The 17751-nt window shown below is 39.9% G+C and overlaps 1 protein-coding gene across 1 annotated transcript; it reads left to right on the top strand.

Annotated features, from left to right (window-relative positions):
* The first annotated feature begins 3330 nt into the window (after positions 1-3330).
* On the top strand, positions 3331-17426 carry cfap58 (cilia and flagella associated protein 58). The gene is made up of 18 exons (XM_063487436.1): positions 3331-3401; positions 4834-5103; positions 5290-5438; positions 5527-5677; positions 6034-6228; positions 7791-7928; positions 8118-8277; positions 8890-8972; positions 13010-13201; positions 13281-13442; positions 13619-13765; positions 15211-15351; positions 15422-15645; positions 15969-16077; positions 16162-16266; positions 16460-16579; positions 16790-16914; positions 17012-17426. Exons 1-18 carry the CDS (start codon positions 3396-3398, stop codon positions 17121-17123), a joined length of 2589 nt encoding a protein of 862 aa, XP_063343506.1. The 5' UTR covers positions 3331-3395; the 3' UTR covers positions 17124-17426.
* The last annotated feature ends 325 nt before the right edge of the window (positions 17427-17751 follow it).

Raw genomic sequence — 17751 nt, 5'->3', positions numbered from 1 at the left:
TGTATGACTATTGTAATCACTGCTCACCTCCCCACTCTTCCTAAAAATTGAAGCTTTTAAAGCATCTAAATTGAACTGTCAATTTTTTGTATCTCAAATGTCTTGGTATGCTTGTTGTAGTTGTATATTCATAATGGTGTATATTACATCAGTTTTTATTTATTAAAATGTTTAAATTTTCTAACATGACTTTTGTGTTGCTGTTTTTTTCCCCTTTTTTTAAAAGGGTACTCAGCATTTGATGTAAAAGAAAATGAAACTACAAACCAAATGAATGTAAACTTCATTCTTAGAGTGATGATCAAAGGAAAGCAATTCCAGAAACTGCTGAGATTTCTGTAAATAAACAGACATAGTTTGAGAAAATACTGCTTTAAACTCCTCAGACCCGAACTCTTCCATGGCATGCATTTTTAATTTCTCTTTGATATTTGGGCATATTGGGACCCGATGAATGTAAAAACAAAGAATCACCAGATTTTTTTTTTTTTAACCTGATTTTTGTTCCTAAGAAAAATGAGAGCCACGTATGAGGATATTCGTTTTAAATTTTGATGGAACAGTGGCAGTAAAATGTCTTCGTAAGTGCATATCAGGCCCTTGTAGAGCAAAATTTAGTATTTTGGTCTAGACAATCCAAAATGTGATGTCCACATATGTGGACTCCAGGTCCTAGGAGGTTAATATTTTTGACATTTTGGCTATAAATTGCAGATTTCTTTGTAAAACACTACTTAAAAATGCATACGTTACTTTTACTGCAACATGGCAGTTTTCAGTGACATTAATGGAATGGAAAGCAATTACAGTTGAAAGGGAACATTAGAGTAACTACACTTATACGTGCTACTATAGCCCCTTGCCTTCAGAACTGCCTTTGACATGACAGCATTACAGCTGACATTACACAGTTTCTGCAGATGTGTGACTGTGAAGGCCATCTGAGCGCAGTGAACTCATTGTCATAGTCAAGAAAGCAATTTGATTTGAGCTTTGTGCCATGGTGCGTCATCCTGCTGCAAGCAGCCAGTAAAACAGTGGTGTACAGTGGTCCTAAAAGGATGGACATGGTTGGTAGGATGTGTTATTTAATTACACAACCAGCAACAGTTTGAGCTACAGTCTGGATAGATTCATAATTTCATGTTGTCTACATTAAATTCTGACTTTCCCATCAGAATGTCACGGCAGAAACCCAGAATCATCAGTCAGCATTTTTCCCATCTTCCTGTTCCCAACTAAATTGTTGGTGAGGATGCGGACAATGTATACTGTACTCAGTTTTCTGTTCTTAGCTGATAAGACTGTTTTTGCTATTATTGAAAATTAGAGCTACTTTTTAAATTTTGGTCTGCTTGCTTAGAAAACACTGTCTGGGTGGATGTTGTCCCTACCCGATCAGTTATGGAAACCCAATCCTTAAGAAAACAGCAACCCTACAACTTGATATTCTCTTCTTTGTAAAAAACAAACAAACAAACAAACAACAACACCAACAAAAAAAAACAGCAGCACAGGTAAGCATTTTTTTTCAATATTTTATTTTAATTTTTCCAGCATAGAAAAACCCATCAACAAACAAATACAGCTCAAGTGCTGAGATAATAGGACAAGAAATAGCACAATAATAATAATAATCAATAGAGAAAGACAAAAAAGAAAAAAAAAACATTAAAATTCGAAACTACCAGTATCCATAATGAATTAAATGTCATGAATATGTAATAAACAGGGAAATTGCAGTGCCATGGTACATGTTCATATAATGTGAGCTTTCTCAAGGTGATTACAAAACGGAGTCCAGGATTTTGAGAAAACATTTGCTGCAGGTGTTTGTAGGTATCGAACTTCTTCCAATTGAATGACTGATAACATGTCATTGAGCCAGACACTGAAGGAGGGAGGAACAGCGGACTTCCATTCCTTTAGAATAAGTCTTTTCGCAATCATCATTTTGAGATCAATTGGCACCCGCACAGTCGTGGGGATAGTTCTGGAACGTACATAGCCAAAAACTGCAATTTCTGGATTGGGTGAGATGGAGATCCCATAAGCTTTAGAGTACCAATCAAATATTTTGGACCAGAAATTGGTCAATGAGGGGCAATGCCAGGAAGCATGAGCCAATGTGCTCTCTGATATTTTACATCTGTCACATATGGGGGAAGTTGAAGAATAAATTTTGTGTAGCCGAACCTTGGAGTAATTTAGCCAATGGACAATTTTAAATTGTATTAATTGATGTTTGCTGTTAACAGAGAAGGAATGAATTTTTGACAAGCATTTGTCCCACATTGATCCTGATATTTCTATACCCAATTCCTCCCTCCAAGCGTCTCTTATCCTCGTAGTCTGCACTTCAATGCTGTCATCAAATAAATGTACAATTGTAGAAATCAGATGTTTGGAGTAATAGGGCTCAGGAGCACATTAAAAAGGTTATGTTCATTTGGAACATCTTGGTAATTCTTCCTATTGGATTGCATAAAATGCCTGATTTGTAGGTAACGGTAAAAATGGGAATGTGGTAAATTGAACTTTTGCTTAAGCTGATTAAATGATGCAAATTTTCCATCTATATAAAGATCTTTGAATTTGGTTAAGCCCTTCTCCTTCCAAACATAGTAGGATTTATCATCCCAAGGAGGCAAAAAGGCAAGGTTATCACATATTGGTGCCTGCACAGAGGAGTTTGGCAGTTCGAAAAAACCTCTAATTTGGTTTAAAATCCACACAGATTGTTTCGGAACAAACCCCAGTTTCTTAAGACTCTCAGCCCCCCCTACTTTGAGAACAGGTAAGCACTTTAACTGTGCATCTAGAAAGCCCAGCCATAGGGGCACCACAAGCCAGTGTATTCTAATGCTGGTCCCAAGCCGTGATAAATAGGGAGGGTTGTAAATTTCTGGATCGGTTGGGGACTGAGCTATCAGCCTCTACTGCAAACCGGTCCTGCTGAGCAACGTGTGCTCAGAATTCTGGGGGGACAAATAAAGAACGTCCCCACTTTTTTTTCTTCCCAGTGGCCCTAATCCTGTTCCGTAGGAGAGCACTGTAATCAGCATGTAAAAGTGCTGAATGCGGTCACTTTCCTCAGGTAAAACTCCATGGTGCAAACTTAGAAAAGAATGACAACTCACGTGACCCCATTGGTCACTACATCTGTGGTCACTGAGACATAAAAACGGTATGTATCAAAACTGATTAATAAAGACAGAAAAGAAAAGCGTGTTCAAACTAAGGGAAGCTCCTTTCCCTCGTAAATCCTCGAGATCCATGCCTCTCGCGAGATCACGGTTGCTTAGCAACCAATGACACAGCTCTGTTTATAGAAACTCTAGCGCTATGCTAAGGAATTTTACCCAGAAAATATAAAGTGACTTTGAGTTGGTAGCATGGAGGTAAGTTTTTCTTGAAAATGGTTTAGTCAGAGTATCACAGACGAACACTGGCTATTAAACGGCTAACTAAGGTGTGAAAAATGTCATTGTTTGACTTTTCATTAAAGCTAAGGAGAGACATTTTAGACTTAGCTCATAATAGCATAAAGCAAGTAGTGGGCTCATCTGTTGTAGAAAGGATTGTCTCAGTGTCCTCATGAGTCTGTGTAAAAAATCTCATACACTCATATTTTATTTCTAACAGAACAGAGAAAATATATCTGGGTTTTTTTTAGCGTGAGACATTTTACTATTTCATGAAAAATATTAGATCATTTTGAATTTGATAACAGTAACAAGTCGTAAAAAATCTGGAACAGGGCAAGAAAGGCTGGAAAAGTAAGTGGTACTAAAAAGAATCAGCATGGGGAACATTTTTTGCAAGCAATTAAGTGAACTGGCAACAGTTCAGTGATATGACTGACTATAAAAAGAGCAGCTTAGAGAAGCAGAAGTTCTCAGAAGTAAAGATAAATATCTGTGCGAGACTGAAAACCAGTATTGGAGTCCGACAGTTTTTGGTCATTCAAGCAGTGTTTCATTAAAAAACAGGACTCTGTCATGGAAATCATTGCATGGGCTCAGCAGCGTTTCTCTGTGTGAGAACACAGTTTGCATAAATTACCAAAGTTTATTTAAAATTGATTGAGGCAAAGTGAAAAACTGTTCTGTGGCCAGATGAATCAAAGTTTGAAACTAATGTTGGAAGTGCATGGACACTGCCTCTTCTTGAATAAAGAAGAGAGGGACCATCTGGCTTCTTGCTATCACTTCAAAGGCCTGCATATCTGATACTATGGAGATGCATTAGTGATAATGGAATTGGCAGCTTGCACATCTGGACAGGCATTATCAATGCTGAGAGGTATATGCACGTTAGAGAGCAACATATGCTGTCATCCAGATAATGTCTTTTCTGGGAAAGCCTTGTATATTTCAACGAGAAAATGCTGTATATATGACAACAGCGTGACTTTGTAGAAGTTCTGAATTGGTTTAAGACACAGCTGTTGCCCCCAGACCCTGAAATAGTCTGACCTTCCACAAAAAGTGCCCTCCAACAGCTGAAATATTATTTCCACTTGCTTTTAGTCAGGGAGTCTCTTGTTTGTTTGCTTTTTGTTTCTATCAAGTCAGATTTTCTTATTGGTACTCACGTATTCCGTCCAAATCTTAACCGAGATAGTTCATTTAATTTTTAATAAAATGTAAATTTTATTGTAGGATTTGCTTGTCTTTTTATTTAAATGTGCTTTAAAATAGATGTTTACTTTGATTTTTGTTAAAGGGTTTATGATTTGTATTTGGTCTGATAAAATGACATTGTTTTAAATGTGCTTTAAATACAGTTGATTTGACTGATAGACTTACAGTTTACCTGCTGTGTTTCCAGGAGACGGGATCAACAGGAGAAGACTCTTTTGAGTCCTTGGCAGAGTTTCAGGTGGTCCTCAGTGAGCTGGTTGGCGATGCGAGCATGGACAAAATCCGGGTGGAGTACGAGAAGCTCATCCATGCGCTGAAGAAGTCAAGAGAGAACGAAAAAAGGCTAATGTCTAAATGCAGGGAGCTGAATGCAGAGATTGTGTCCACCTCAACTAAGGTGGCTGCAGCCCTGAAATTATCCCAGGAAGATGCAACAACAATAACATCACTAAAAAGGGTATGTGCCCCGAACACAAGAACTACAGCATAGTGCAGAATAGCTTATTCATTTAGGTGCTTGACCATAGCAATAATTTTCTGATCATGAGGTGACGGGTATAGAAATGTTTTTGGTTTTTGTTTTTTTTTACGTTTTCTTTATTATGTAGCTTCTGCTAAAGAAAATAATTTGCTTACATTGTAGGAGCTGGATAAAGCCTGGAAAATGGTTGATGCTGCTCATGATAAAGAGAAGAAGGACAAAGAGACAATCAGGAAACTACAAGAAGATGTTTCCAACCTAACAAAAATGGCTGAAATTCAGACTGGGTTTTCCAGGGACCAAGAACAGAAGTGTGTTTGTGGCCCATTTTTTTGACTGTACAGATGTTGGATTAAACCATTTTTAACGTGTGTGTGTGTTTTTTCTTTTGGTTTTTAGTGATCTATTTAACATGATTGATGAGCTGACCAAAGAGAGGGATAAGCTGCTGACTACAGCAGAGGGTCTGAGAGAAAAACTAAACAAAGCCATTGCAACCCAGCAAGAGATAGAGGCCAAACGAGAGCGTGCCATGGAGAATATTTCACAGGTAAAAGCATTTGTATCTAATAATGCAACACACAGCAAGGATCAGTGATTTAAACTTTGCCTGCAAAACAGAAACTCTTTTAATAATGGGTGTCTGTAATTACATATTTAAATGAATTGTAATAATTTTCAAATATGACACAGTATTACCCCTGAGTGTATTACCCCTGTCTCAACAAACCCCAATACACATAAACATGCACTAATGTAGTATTTTCTGGTTCTATAGATGACTTCATGCAATTTCTATTAGCATGTTTTGGTCTCGAGGTAGGATTTCATGACCATTGACTCTGACAAACACAATAAAATTCCACTCTAACTCCAGACTGCTGCTTGTCTCCTGTCTAAACCCAGCTCCAACAGGAGCTTCAGGTGCAACAGAATGAGATTTCCCGCGAGATGAGGCTGAAGGAAAAGCTGGATAAGGAGGTAAAGCAGATGCATGTCGATATGGAGGCCAGGATGGGTGAAATCAAAGCTCTGAATCTGCAAGGCCAAAAGGCTAAAGAGGAGCAGCAGAAACTGGAGCAGCAGCTAAAAGAGCTAAAAGTAAGCAAGGGAGTGGGATGGATTATCTTTCTGGTGTGACATGTTCAAAAATAACTGCTATTATATTTATTGTCTCAGCTAAAACCATAGGTTATTATTGCATAAATCTTTTTTGTTAGTTGTATGTCGTGTATTTTACATATTTAGATGTTGTGCTTAAAAGAAAAAAATAATGCCTCAAATTCTTGCGAAAACTTACTTTTTCTTACTTTACAAGAATTTGTAATAATTACCTTTACAAAAAAGTATAGCGAATTAGCTCCTCTATTTCAATTCCAAAACTTCCATACTTGTTACTTCCATACAAAGTAACAGACAGTCCAAAAAAGAAGTGAGGAAGAGTGTGCAGTCAGGGCAGAGTGGGTGGAAACAAGCGCAAGGGGTGATTTGGGATAGAAAGACAGCAGCACGAGTGAAAGGGAATTTTCACAAGTTTTTAGTGAGGTTTTGTATGGTTTTGATGCTGCCACTAAAAAAAAGACAGGAAACTGAGCTGGAGGTGGCAGAGCAGAGTTGCAGTGACAGAGCTTCTTTCTAGTATTGTCTTGATGCATGCTCAATCATCCAGGTAAGTGAATCCCAAAAGGTTGATTGTGTTCATCTGGACGTAGCGTTTTCAGTGGGAGAAACGTTTGGTCACTCATCCAAGTGACTTCTTCAGTCTCAGCTGACTGCAGGTTTCCCCAATCTTATAAACAGTGCATTTGCACAATAACTGAAGCTAACCCACAGAATGAACAATGAGCTGGGGGTCAGTTCCTTGATCATTAATATGCAAATTCTCATGACCATTGATCAACAAACACTGATCAAGGTAAACTGATCATTGATCAATGGCCATGAGTACCATTCACAGAGGTGGGGAATGGCTGCAATCACAGCATTGTCAGATGGTGAAAGATGTACCCTTAGGCCCCCTCCTCGATTCAGAGATGGTCTTTCCCTTTTCACGTAAATGGCCTCCTTGACTCCGCGCTCAAACCAGCGTTCCTCCTTGTCCAGGATGTGTACATCCTCATCATTGAAAGAGTGTCCACTGGCCTGTAGGTGTAAGTAGACTGCGGAGTCCTGGCCTGACGAGGTAGCTCTTCTGTGTTGTGCCATCCGCTTCACCAGAAATTGTTTGGTTTCCCCGATGTATAAATCCTAGCAATCCTCCTGGCACTTAACAGCGTACACTATGTTACTCTGTTTGTGTCGGGGGACCCGATCCCTGGGGTGGACTAATTTTTGGCACACCTTGTTTTGGGATTTAAAAACTACAGAGAAAAATGTTTAGAAAAAAAATGTGTCTCAACTGTTCCGATACTCCTGATACATACAGGATCACTACAGGTTTTCTCTTAGGCAGCAGTTGTCCTTCCCTCCTGGATCGGCTGGAGCTTTCTTTAGCTGCCTTCCTAGCTTTGACAAATGTCCAGCTGGGATAACCACATTTACTCAGGGCCTCTTTCTAGTATTTTAGGGTCCTTACCTAAAGGTGAGGGTTTTGTGACTTGGCAATATGTGAATAAAATTGGATTTGAAAGAAAGAATACATATTTGTTCTCTAACTGCAACAGATTTTGAATGAAAAGTCAACCAAGGAGTTGGAGCAGATGCAGGCGAAGAACACCAAGCTGCAGCACGAGTGTGAGCAGCTGTCATCAACCAAAGAACACCTCTCCCTGCAAAATCAACAGAATATAAATGAGCTTAAGGTACACTGTTGTCCACTAATGTACACTTAAACAGAGTCACAACATGGTACTGTTCAGAGAGTTCATTAAGACATATCAGAATGTAGTCAGAGTCAGTGTCCTATGCATGTTCAATGACATATGCTGTCCATATCCCTCTTCCATCACTGTGTGTAACGTTTCAAACACCCTGCTGCCCCCACTGGTCAGATGAGAGAGGAGGAGGTGAGTCAGTTGCGTCAGGAAGTTGCCAAACAAACAAAGATAAGAGAAGCCATCCAGAAGAAGTTCCACCAGATAGAGGATCAGAAAGCTGATGTGGATGTGCAACAGGAGATCCTGAAAGCACAGATCGCTGGTCTGGAGAAAGGTAAAGGAGCTTACCTTATGACTCATGAAACACACAAGCACATGACCGTCTGACATCTGCAGATTTGAAGTAGAAATTTTACAGGCGTATACTGAATAATATATAATTTTGAGGCAGTGACAGTAATCACTATGATTAAAAAAAAAAAACTAAGCCAGAATGTAAGTGGCTTTTTGGTATTACAAACCAAAAAGCCACTTACTGCAATGAAAAATCCTTTGAAGGAGTTTGGAGAACGTGTTTCTTTTGTGGCCATGGATACATATTGTATTGGTGGCTGACATAATGAGGCCAAAAAATAAGAAAGTGTTTTGATTGTTAGAAATGCACAAATGCACACAAACACCTGATCAGAACAGAGTAGAGGGATGCAGCACTAAATGTTAGTTTGATCTACTTCATTAAGTTTAAGTTGTGTGCTACCGTCATTTTCATTAATGAGTGAGACACCACAAAGCCTTCTAAATTGCAGTGCAATTTCTAGGCCTGAGAAATGACTTCAGATGACACAGCACCACACTCATGGAAGAAAAATGGTCAATTCTGAAATGTTCAACACAACTGACCATCAGTAGACATCATTTAGTAATCACCACCCTTCTTCCTCTACAGATCTTGAATCTTCTCAGAAGCAAGTAGAAGCTGACAAGAAAGCCATAGAGGAGCTGATCCGAGAGAGAGACATCTTAAATAAGGTATCCATTATAGCTTCTAGTGCTGTGACACACTATCAACCAAGCTGGGCCATTTTATAGGATGTGCTCATTTTGAATCTGATTACAACAAAACCTTTTTAACCCTCAGAGGTCATAATTATAATACTGTATAATCATCCCTGCACTTCGGGAGAGCAGCATAAACCATTGCTAGCAAATGCTCCTTTGCAATATCAGAATAAAACAAATACCTGAACCCCAAATATGTATTGAGATGATTTACTATATAACAGAACATGTTTGCTTTTGTGCTTTTTACTATGGCTGAACAATATCACCTTCATTTACAGTGAGATGTGTCCAGTACATAAGCATGGGTATTTTGTTGGCTTTAATCTATTTTTGTGGTGTAAGGCTTATATGTATGAAAACTTCAATAAAGTCCACTTAACTGCACTGTTAGGATTAAAACTGATGATCTAGTTTGAGTTCTGCACTTTTGACACAAATTGAATGCTGCTGGGTCATCTCACCTGTTCTTTTATGAGCATGTTACGCCCCACTTAAAAGCAAAGTGTTGGGGGTAACAGAAGGTGAAAAAGAAATGATAAACTGCCGCAAGGTAGATGTCAGTAAAACATGATTCATTACACAAAACTACTTAAGCAAGTATGAACACAGGGAAGCTCTGTTCGTCAGGGTCTCCAAGGCCAAAACAACAAACAAAACACCCCCTTTCTAACTAAAAACAAACTGAGATCTCTCTATCGAAAAACAAAAGTACATTAGCTGTGCTCCCTGACTGGCCACAAAACAGGAGAAAATGATTGAAACAAAAATGGCAGAGAACCCCTACCTGCTTCCACTGTCGTTCACAGTTATCTTAGTAAAGGCACGCCCTTACTCACGAGATTTAAAAAAAACAAACAAAAAAACAACACACCAAGGTTACACCAAAGTTGTAAATTCTCACACACGCAGCTGTAGCTTGCTGCCCAAACCACTGCAGCTCACAGCTTAGGCAAAAAGGGGGAAGAAGATGTTTGGTGGTTTGAGATGGCAGTCTATATGCCGTGGCTGATGAGCTGTAACACACCTCAGCTGCAGCTCATGAGGCAGACCTGGAACACAGGAGAGGGAGAAAAGGCTCTCTCTCACATAGGGAGAGCCAGCGACTGTAACACCCCCCCCCCCCACACATAAAATATTGCATAAAGTAAAACAGACATACTTTTAACACATACCACCGAGTTCGTTAGGGAGTTTAACACTGCGTCCTGGACAGTGCACCAGCTACCACATTGTCCATACCTCTCTTATGTCTGATGTCTATGTTGTACTCTTGAGCAAGCAACGCCCACCTCATCAATCTCTGGTTGTGATTGAAGGGTTCCTTTGGACTGCACAAACGAGTCAAAGGAGCCACTACTGTCAAACAATTCCAGCAGAAACATCTGTAGTAGCCCACTAGACCCAAGAAGCGCCTGAGCTCCCATCTTGTGGTGGACACAGGGTAGCTCAGGACAGCTTCCACCTTCGCATTTACGGGGCACACCTGGCAGTGTCCTAGTTGCTTGCCGAGGTATGTCACTACTGCCTTGGCAAATTCACATTTTGCCAGGTTAGGGTTAGGGAAGCCTGGGCTAAATGACCAAAAACATTCCTCAGTGTGCTAATGTGCTCAGTCCAGCACAACAAATATATCACGATATCATCCAAATACACGTTACAGTTTTTAATGCCTGCTAACACAGAGTTTATAAGCCGTTGGAAAGTGGCTGGTGCATTTTGCATACCAAATGCCATTACTGTGAACTGCAGGAAATGGTCTGGAGTAACAAAAGCTGAAATATTAGAGGCTCTACTAGTTAAAGGAACCTGCCAGTACCCTTTTAACAAATCTAATTTTGTTATGTAGGTAGGTAGGCTCCGTAAGTGTTTGGGAACTGATGAGGCCAATATTGAAATGCTCGCCAGTTCGCATAGGATTTCAACTGCTCAGCTGGTTGGTGTGTCCCTATGTTATCAATGTGCAAAAGATCTGGACTGAAGTCCTGTTTAACACCCCGAGTTTTTCACTTCTCTTGTTCATTGCTTTGGACATTTGGCCCCAGGTTTTTTAACTTGTGCACCTTCTGTTCTATTTGCACTTTTACACACTAATTCTGTCTGCTTCTACTGACTTTCATTCCTCTTCTCTCCAGAGCATACCTCCATCTCTCTTCCATCTACTGCCAGATCATGACGTCGTCTGCAAACATCATAGTGCACAAAACATTTCTGCCTGACCTCATCTATCAACCTGTTCATTAACACTGCAAATAAGAAGGTGGTCAGAGCTTTAGCTCCGTGTAGTTACTACAGCTCAGCATACCACCGTTGTGCTTAAATATTGGTTTTAGTACACTTCTTCATTTCTCAGGCATTTTCTCACTCACTAAAATTGTGGTAAACAATCTGGTTAAACATTAGACTGCCCTCTCTCCTAGATATCCTCATACATCCAAAGGTATGTCATCTGAACCGACTGCTTTTCTTCTTCCTTAGTGCCCACTCTTCCATACAATCCATTATAAGCCTTTTTTCTTTGCCTGTGCTACCTCTTTCTTGGTCATACACCTAGTCTTCCAGAATTACTCCAGAATTCCTCTTTCTCCTCTAAATGAGGATACGCACTGACAACATTGAACATCGCCACTTCGCTTTCCAGCTTCACATCGCCTTCTCTGACACTCTCTTTACCTCCACCATGCTCACCCTTCAAGATTACCCCTACTCCATTTTGTTTCCTATCTACATCATGGTGGGACAGTTGCATCCACACACAATACCCTATATCAGGTTATTGTGTGTGGATGCAACTCTAGTCCTCGAGAGCTACTGCCCTGCAGCTTTTTGACCCCTAGCATCCCTTTTCCAACACAGCTGAATCAAATGGTTGAATTAACTCTTCAGCATGTCTTCCAGTTTGGTAAAGGTCTGGTAACAAGCCATTAATTTGATTCAGGTATGTTGGAACAAGAATGCATCTAAAAGCTGCAGGACAGTAGCTCTCAAAGACTGAAGTTGGAGATCCCTGCCTTAAATCAGCCTTTGTTCTCTCTCCCTTTATCAGTCATAATCTTTATATTTAAAATCCCACTCTCACCTCAACACTCCTGACTTTCCTTCTCTCTCGTTGACTCCTAACACACCGTGTCCCCCTCCTCCCGCTTTGTCTTCAGCCAAGAGTAGCACAGTTTCCATTGGCACTGCCCAACAGCACCCGAGGCGATTTGTTGTTAATCTGGGCCCTGAGCGCGCCAGTGTGGAAATCTCATTCCTGATGACACACATATATATTTGAGAAAGTTTTTACACCAGATGCCCTTTCTGACACAACCCTCCCCATTAATCCAGGCTAAGAACCAGCACTAAGAGTACCCTGAATTGTGGTGCTCCTGTGGCTGGATCAGAATCATGAAGGGTTTTCATGGATGTATTTTTTTCTCAACCAAGAAGAAAGCTTTAAGCTGGTTGTTGCTGCTGTTGAGGATGTGGCATCTGAGTATTCAGATCACAGGCCAGTTTTAAAAGATTTTGTGCTCTGGGAGATTAGCAGTGGTTCTGGATGTTGTTTATATCTCTCTTTTCTATGGATGGAGGAGTTTTACCTTGTGTTTTTTTAATCTGGTGACAGATAATATTGATAATATTAATATTATTTTTCATGCAGACATTCATACACAAAATCATTTTGTTTGTAATACCAGAAGAGATTCAGTACTGGTTCCCACATTGTTGACTGTGTACACACAGGCTGACATCAAACTCAAGAACATATGTTTAAAAAAATAGTCAAACTTCTCAGTTTTTAATTCAGAATTTTTGTTATTTATTTTTTGTTGTGATAAATGTGTGATTATGATTAACTGATATAGAAGAGGGTACAGGGTACTTACCTCAATCACTCTTCATATTCAGTAACCAGTTGTTTCTGTATAACAGTACTAAATGAGTGTGTCTTCTTTTTGGTCCTCAGCAGCTGGAGCCTATGTTAATGCTTACTGTTTTTATGCTTGTATTCCCATGAGCAGAACTTAATCAAAGCTGTGCAGTCAACTGAGAAGCAGCAAAACCTTGTCAAGCTCCTTGAGCAGGACAAGAAAACGTTGGAGCACGAGATCAGCGGCTACCGCCAGGAGGCCCAGAAGCAGCGCAAAATCATCCAGCAGCTGGAGAAAGAGCGTGACCGCTACATCAACGAGACCAGCAACCTCATACAGAAGGCAGGTCTTGCAGGAGGAGCTAGTCTCCTGGATTAGCTTGTTTGTTTTTTTATAAATGGGACTTTTCCTCTTTCCACAGGTACAACAAAAAATGAATGATGTAGAAGTTAGAGAGACAGAGATATTTGACTGGAAGAAGAAGGTCACTGAGGCTGCGTGCAAGCTCAAACAGCACGAGAACTTGCTGGAGACTGTCGTGTCTGAAAGGAACTTCTACAGCAAAAACCTCATTGAAACTCAGGTAATAGCAAAGTGATGATGTGAATCACTGCTGGTGGCATCACTCAGCAGGGCTTAATTACACCAGGGAAAAGGTTGAACACACCATATTTACAGATGTTTATATTGTAATTCCTCTTCACTTTTTCTCTTCTTCCCTTTTCTGTGTGGTCATTGTGTTCTATCTTTCTCCCTTAGGAAGAGATTGCAGAGATGAAGAGGAAGATGAAGACCATGAACAACCAGGTCACCCGACTCAGAGATGAGATCAGTGTAAAAGAGCTGGCCCTTGCCAAGGATCAACAGGAGCACAAACGCTTAGAGAAAGAAAATGAGACCCTCAAGGTACAGAAAGGTTCCACAGGGGTTCATAATGGAGTCCTTATTTATCTGCTGATTTGCCTTTTTAGTAACTTGACTCTTGTGAAAATATATAATCATTTGAATCCCACCATTGCCATTCTGGATGGTTTTGCCTGTATTGCACTGTTTTCTAAAATTGATTTAATTGATTTAAATTCTTCTTTATAAATGCTTTTATTTAACAGTACAAAATGCCTTCTGCAAAATGTAACTAAAACTTTCACCAGTAGAGGGAAGTGTTTGACAAGAAAATGCTTATTACTTCAGTTGGTTAACACAGTCACTTCCAAGCTAGAAGATCCTGGGTTTACACCAACTGTGTGGAGTTTCTCCCTGTGACTGTTTGGGTGGTGCAAACATGTTTACCATAGATGTGGATGGGAGCGTGAATGGTTGATTTTCTCTCTGTTGTTTGCCTGTTGCTTTTATCGTTTCTTTTTTGGGGGAGGTTTGAAAATGGTTGTTTTCCACGTGCTTCAGCTGCTGTTTGTTGCACTACTCTTGACATTTTGAGCTTCCTCTTCCTCTCCATCACATTTCCTCTTCCTCTCATGTTGCATTTAGGGTGCAGTGGGGTTGCAATGGAATAATTCCCTCTGTGTCTTTTGTTTATCATCTTTCCATGACATCAGTGGAAATCGTCATGGGGTGAATAAAAGATGTGAGGGAGAGTTCATAAGAAGCCATGAATCTGTCTGCACTTATACTAGACCGCTAATGTAAATAATGATGTTTGCTGTGAGACAACCCAGAGTAGAGCAGAGTGACAACAGAGAGTACCTTAAATACCCTGTGAAAAATACCACTTCAATACTGGGGTTGGCATTTTAAAAAGAATGTAGCCAACCAATCACAGTGGTGAAAGTTTATTAAGAAATGGTCCCCACTCTTCTGTCCACTTTTTTGCCTTCTCACCAAACAGTTTCTACTTTAATTCTTGCAATGTTCGGGATCACAGCATCTCTGAAGTTCATTTAATAAATCATAATCCTAAACACTGGTAATATGAAAACACATATTGCTAAATTGAGAGATTTTATATCTGATATAGTGATATAGATATAGTGATCTAGCCTTTTTATTAGACTCAGTTGGCATCACTTCTAATCACTTGTCTTGACATTTGAGGCTGAACAGTATTTCCTGAAAATTCTGTCATGTTCGCCAATTTTTTTGATTGCCTTTAATTTTATAATGATCCACTACACAGCACTAGAGAATAAATTTCATTACAGGAGATGGCTTTCACCCACGGGTATTAAACCACTGGAGTGATTTGAATTACTCCAGTGAGTAACTGACAGATTTCAATATATACATGTAAATGGGGGGACCGCAATTATGAATTGGTGGTATATAAATAAAATTGTCTTGAACTGAATTAAATCCATGTTTGCTCCTATCTAAATTTCCTGCATTTCCTACAGGCAGAACTGCAGCTGATCAAGCTCCAGCTGGAAGAAACAAAGCAGTTTGTAGACAGCCAGAAAACAGAGCAGCAAAAACTGCAGAAGATAATATCGGATGCTGATGCTGAGCAGACCCAACAGAAGAAACAACTGGAACAGGTAAAGAAGGAGAAACATAGACGGGTAGAGAGAGACAGAGAAAAAGATTCTGATTATGTGTTCTCTCAAGGTGATCAGAGAGCGGGACAGCCTGGGCAAGCAGCTGCTCCATAGCAATGACGAGCGTACACTGTTGTATGAGAAGATCAGAATCCAGCAGTCAATCCTAAGCAAGGGGGACTTTCACTACAAGCAGAGGATCGAAGACATCCGCCTGCTCAAGCTGGAGATCAAGAGGCTCAGACGCAAGAAGAGCATCCTTGACAAGACTTTGCCCAACACAGAGGAGCTGAGGTAAAGGGAGGCATTTGTGGCCAATAGTGAAGAAGGAGAAGGAAGGCAAGATAGGAATGAGGTGACCCACAGAGAGCAGTATTTAGAGTAAAAGAGCCAAAAGGAGTGAGATGGAAAGATTGTTAGGTAGGAATCGCTGCTATCAAACTGTAAATTATTTCACATACATCCTTTAAAAAATTCCAGTATTTCTTGTGATATTTTCACAACGGATTCATTTTTAAAATCTTAATTAATAGAGTGAAGCAGTAGAATGTTGTTTTTGCCTCCAGTTTGACGGAATTTAAATGGAAATTATGTTAATATGTAATCCTGTATTTTAGGCAAGAGCTGTTTCATCTGCAGAGGCAGCTGCTCAGAGAGAGAGCAAGGAACAGTGTGCTTGAGGAGCAACTGAAGCCGATAAATATTCACAGATGGAGGCGACTAGAGGTGAATGATTTATCCTTGTGTTAGCTCGAAACTTTCATAGCACTAGCTTTTCTTTTTCACATGTTCTAAATGACTGACTTGCAGGGGAGTGACCCTGGTAAATACGAGCTCATCTGTAAGATTCAGTCCTTACAAAAGCGCCTGATCGCCAAAACCCAAGACCTTGAGGAACGTGAGCTCTTGTTGCAGGTGAACACCTGAACACTTGTTTTAAACTAACTGATCTAACTAATGATCTTCGCTTTGTACCTGCACAAGCCTCTTTGGATCATTAGTCTTTTCAAGTTTACTCATAAAAATAAGTGTGACTCACAGATGCATGGTCTTCTTTTAAGCCATGTACTTTACCCATAACTTCCTTTCTTTTAATTTTACCATGAAGGAAAAGGAGAAGCTTTATGTGGAGCTAAAGCACATTCTGGCCCGGCAGCCAGGTCCTGAGGCAGCCGAGCAGCTCCAGCAGTGTCAGTGGACCATCCGAGACAGAACCAAAAAGCTCAAGGTCTTGTGCAGAAAATTCCAGATGTTTATCATTTGTTTATGTTTACTTTTTGATATAAATAATGACTTCAATAAAATAATATATATTGTTTTAAAGTCAAAAAAATTGGCACCAACATAAAACACAGTATTTTTTAATATCTATTTTAGACAGATGGCACTGGTTTCTCACATCTCTGACAAAAATATGTTTTTCCATCTAATTTTTCAGGCACTGATAGCAGAGTTGAGGATGCTTGACTCGAAGATGAATGAGTATAAAAGTGAGAATCAAAGACTGGCCACGGAGCTAGCAAACATTACGAAGAAGTACTTAAGTGAGAAAAAGCTCCAAAGGTGAGGCTGATCTTTCTTCTAATTAAAAGCTCCAGTATATAACGCACTGAGAAAACGTTCAGCTGCTCATCCTTTCGTTCACTGTGTGTCTCCTCAGTGAGCAGAGGACAAAGATCAAGGTGGAGCACCCGGAGCTTCTGCCTCAGCTGAGCAGCAAACCCCATTTTACAGGAGGAGGTTTCAGAGTTGATAACCCTGTAAGAAGATAGTTTAAAACCTGATATATTTTTAAACATTCAAAATGAATAGTTCACAAATCATGACATGACCTCGCACCTGTCCATGACCTCAGTAGCATAAGGTTGACCATTTGTTGCTTTCAGTTTTATGTTCTAATATAGTATTTTTGATGTGTGTAAATCTTTGGCAAAATTCCAGCAAAACCTGTACTGAGGTCTTTAAGAGCTTGGCTCTACAGTACACCAGCATGAATTTATTTATATTGTGCTTTGTTTAATAAGAGTGATTATGCAAATCTTAAAAGAGCAATATAGGTATGAAAGAATATTTGTACGCAGATTAGAAATAGCAGTATGGTTGAGATGCAATGTTCCCTCTAAGCTGCGCGCGTGCGCAATTGCGCACTGCTGCGCACAGAAAATTTGCGTTGCACACAAAAAAAAAATCTAACCTGAATTGAAATTAAAATTAAAACTTTAACAATTCTGTTTTGCAGTGTTAGTCAGTAAGTGACTGGCTGCTCCCGTGTGGGATTAGAACGATGCCACCTTATCCCATAGTCCAGCCAATGATGCGATTCACATTCGTATATACGCAGCTAATCAACGTCGTTGACAGGCTATGACAGCGTCCTTATGTGCCGACACCGGTGTTTTA

This window comes from Pelmatolapia mariae, linkage group LG10_11 (assembly GCF_036321145.2).
Source record: "Pelmatolapia mariae isolate MD_Pm_ZW linkage group LG10_11, Pm_UMD_F_2, whole genome shotgun sequence".
Lineage (NCBI taxonomy): Eukaryota > Metazoa > Chordata > Actinopteri > Cichliformes > Cichlidae > Pelmatolapia > Pelmatolapia mariae.
The sequence above is the reverse complement of the archived record's forward strand: the minus strand, read 5'-3'. Positions and strand labels throughout refer to the sequence as shown.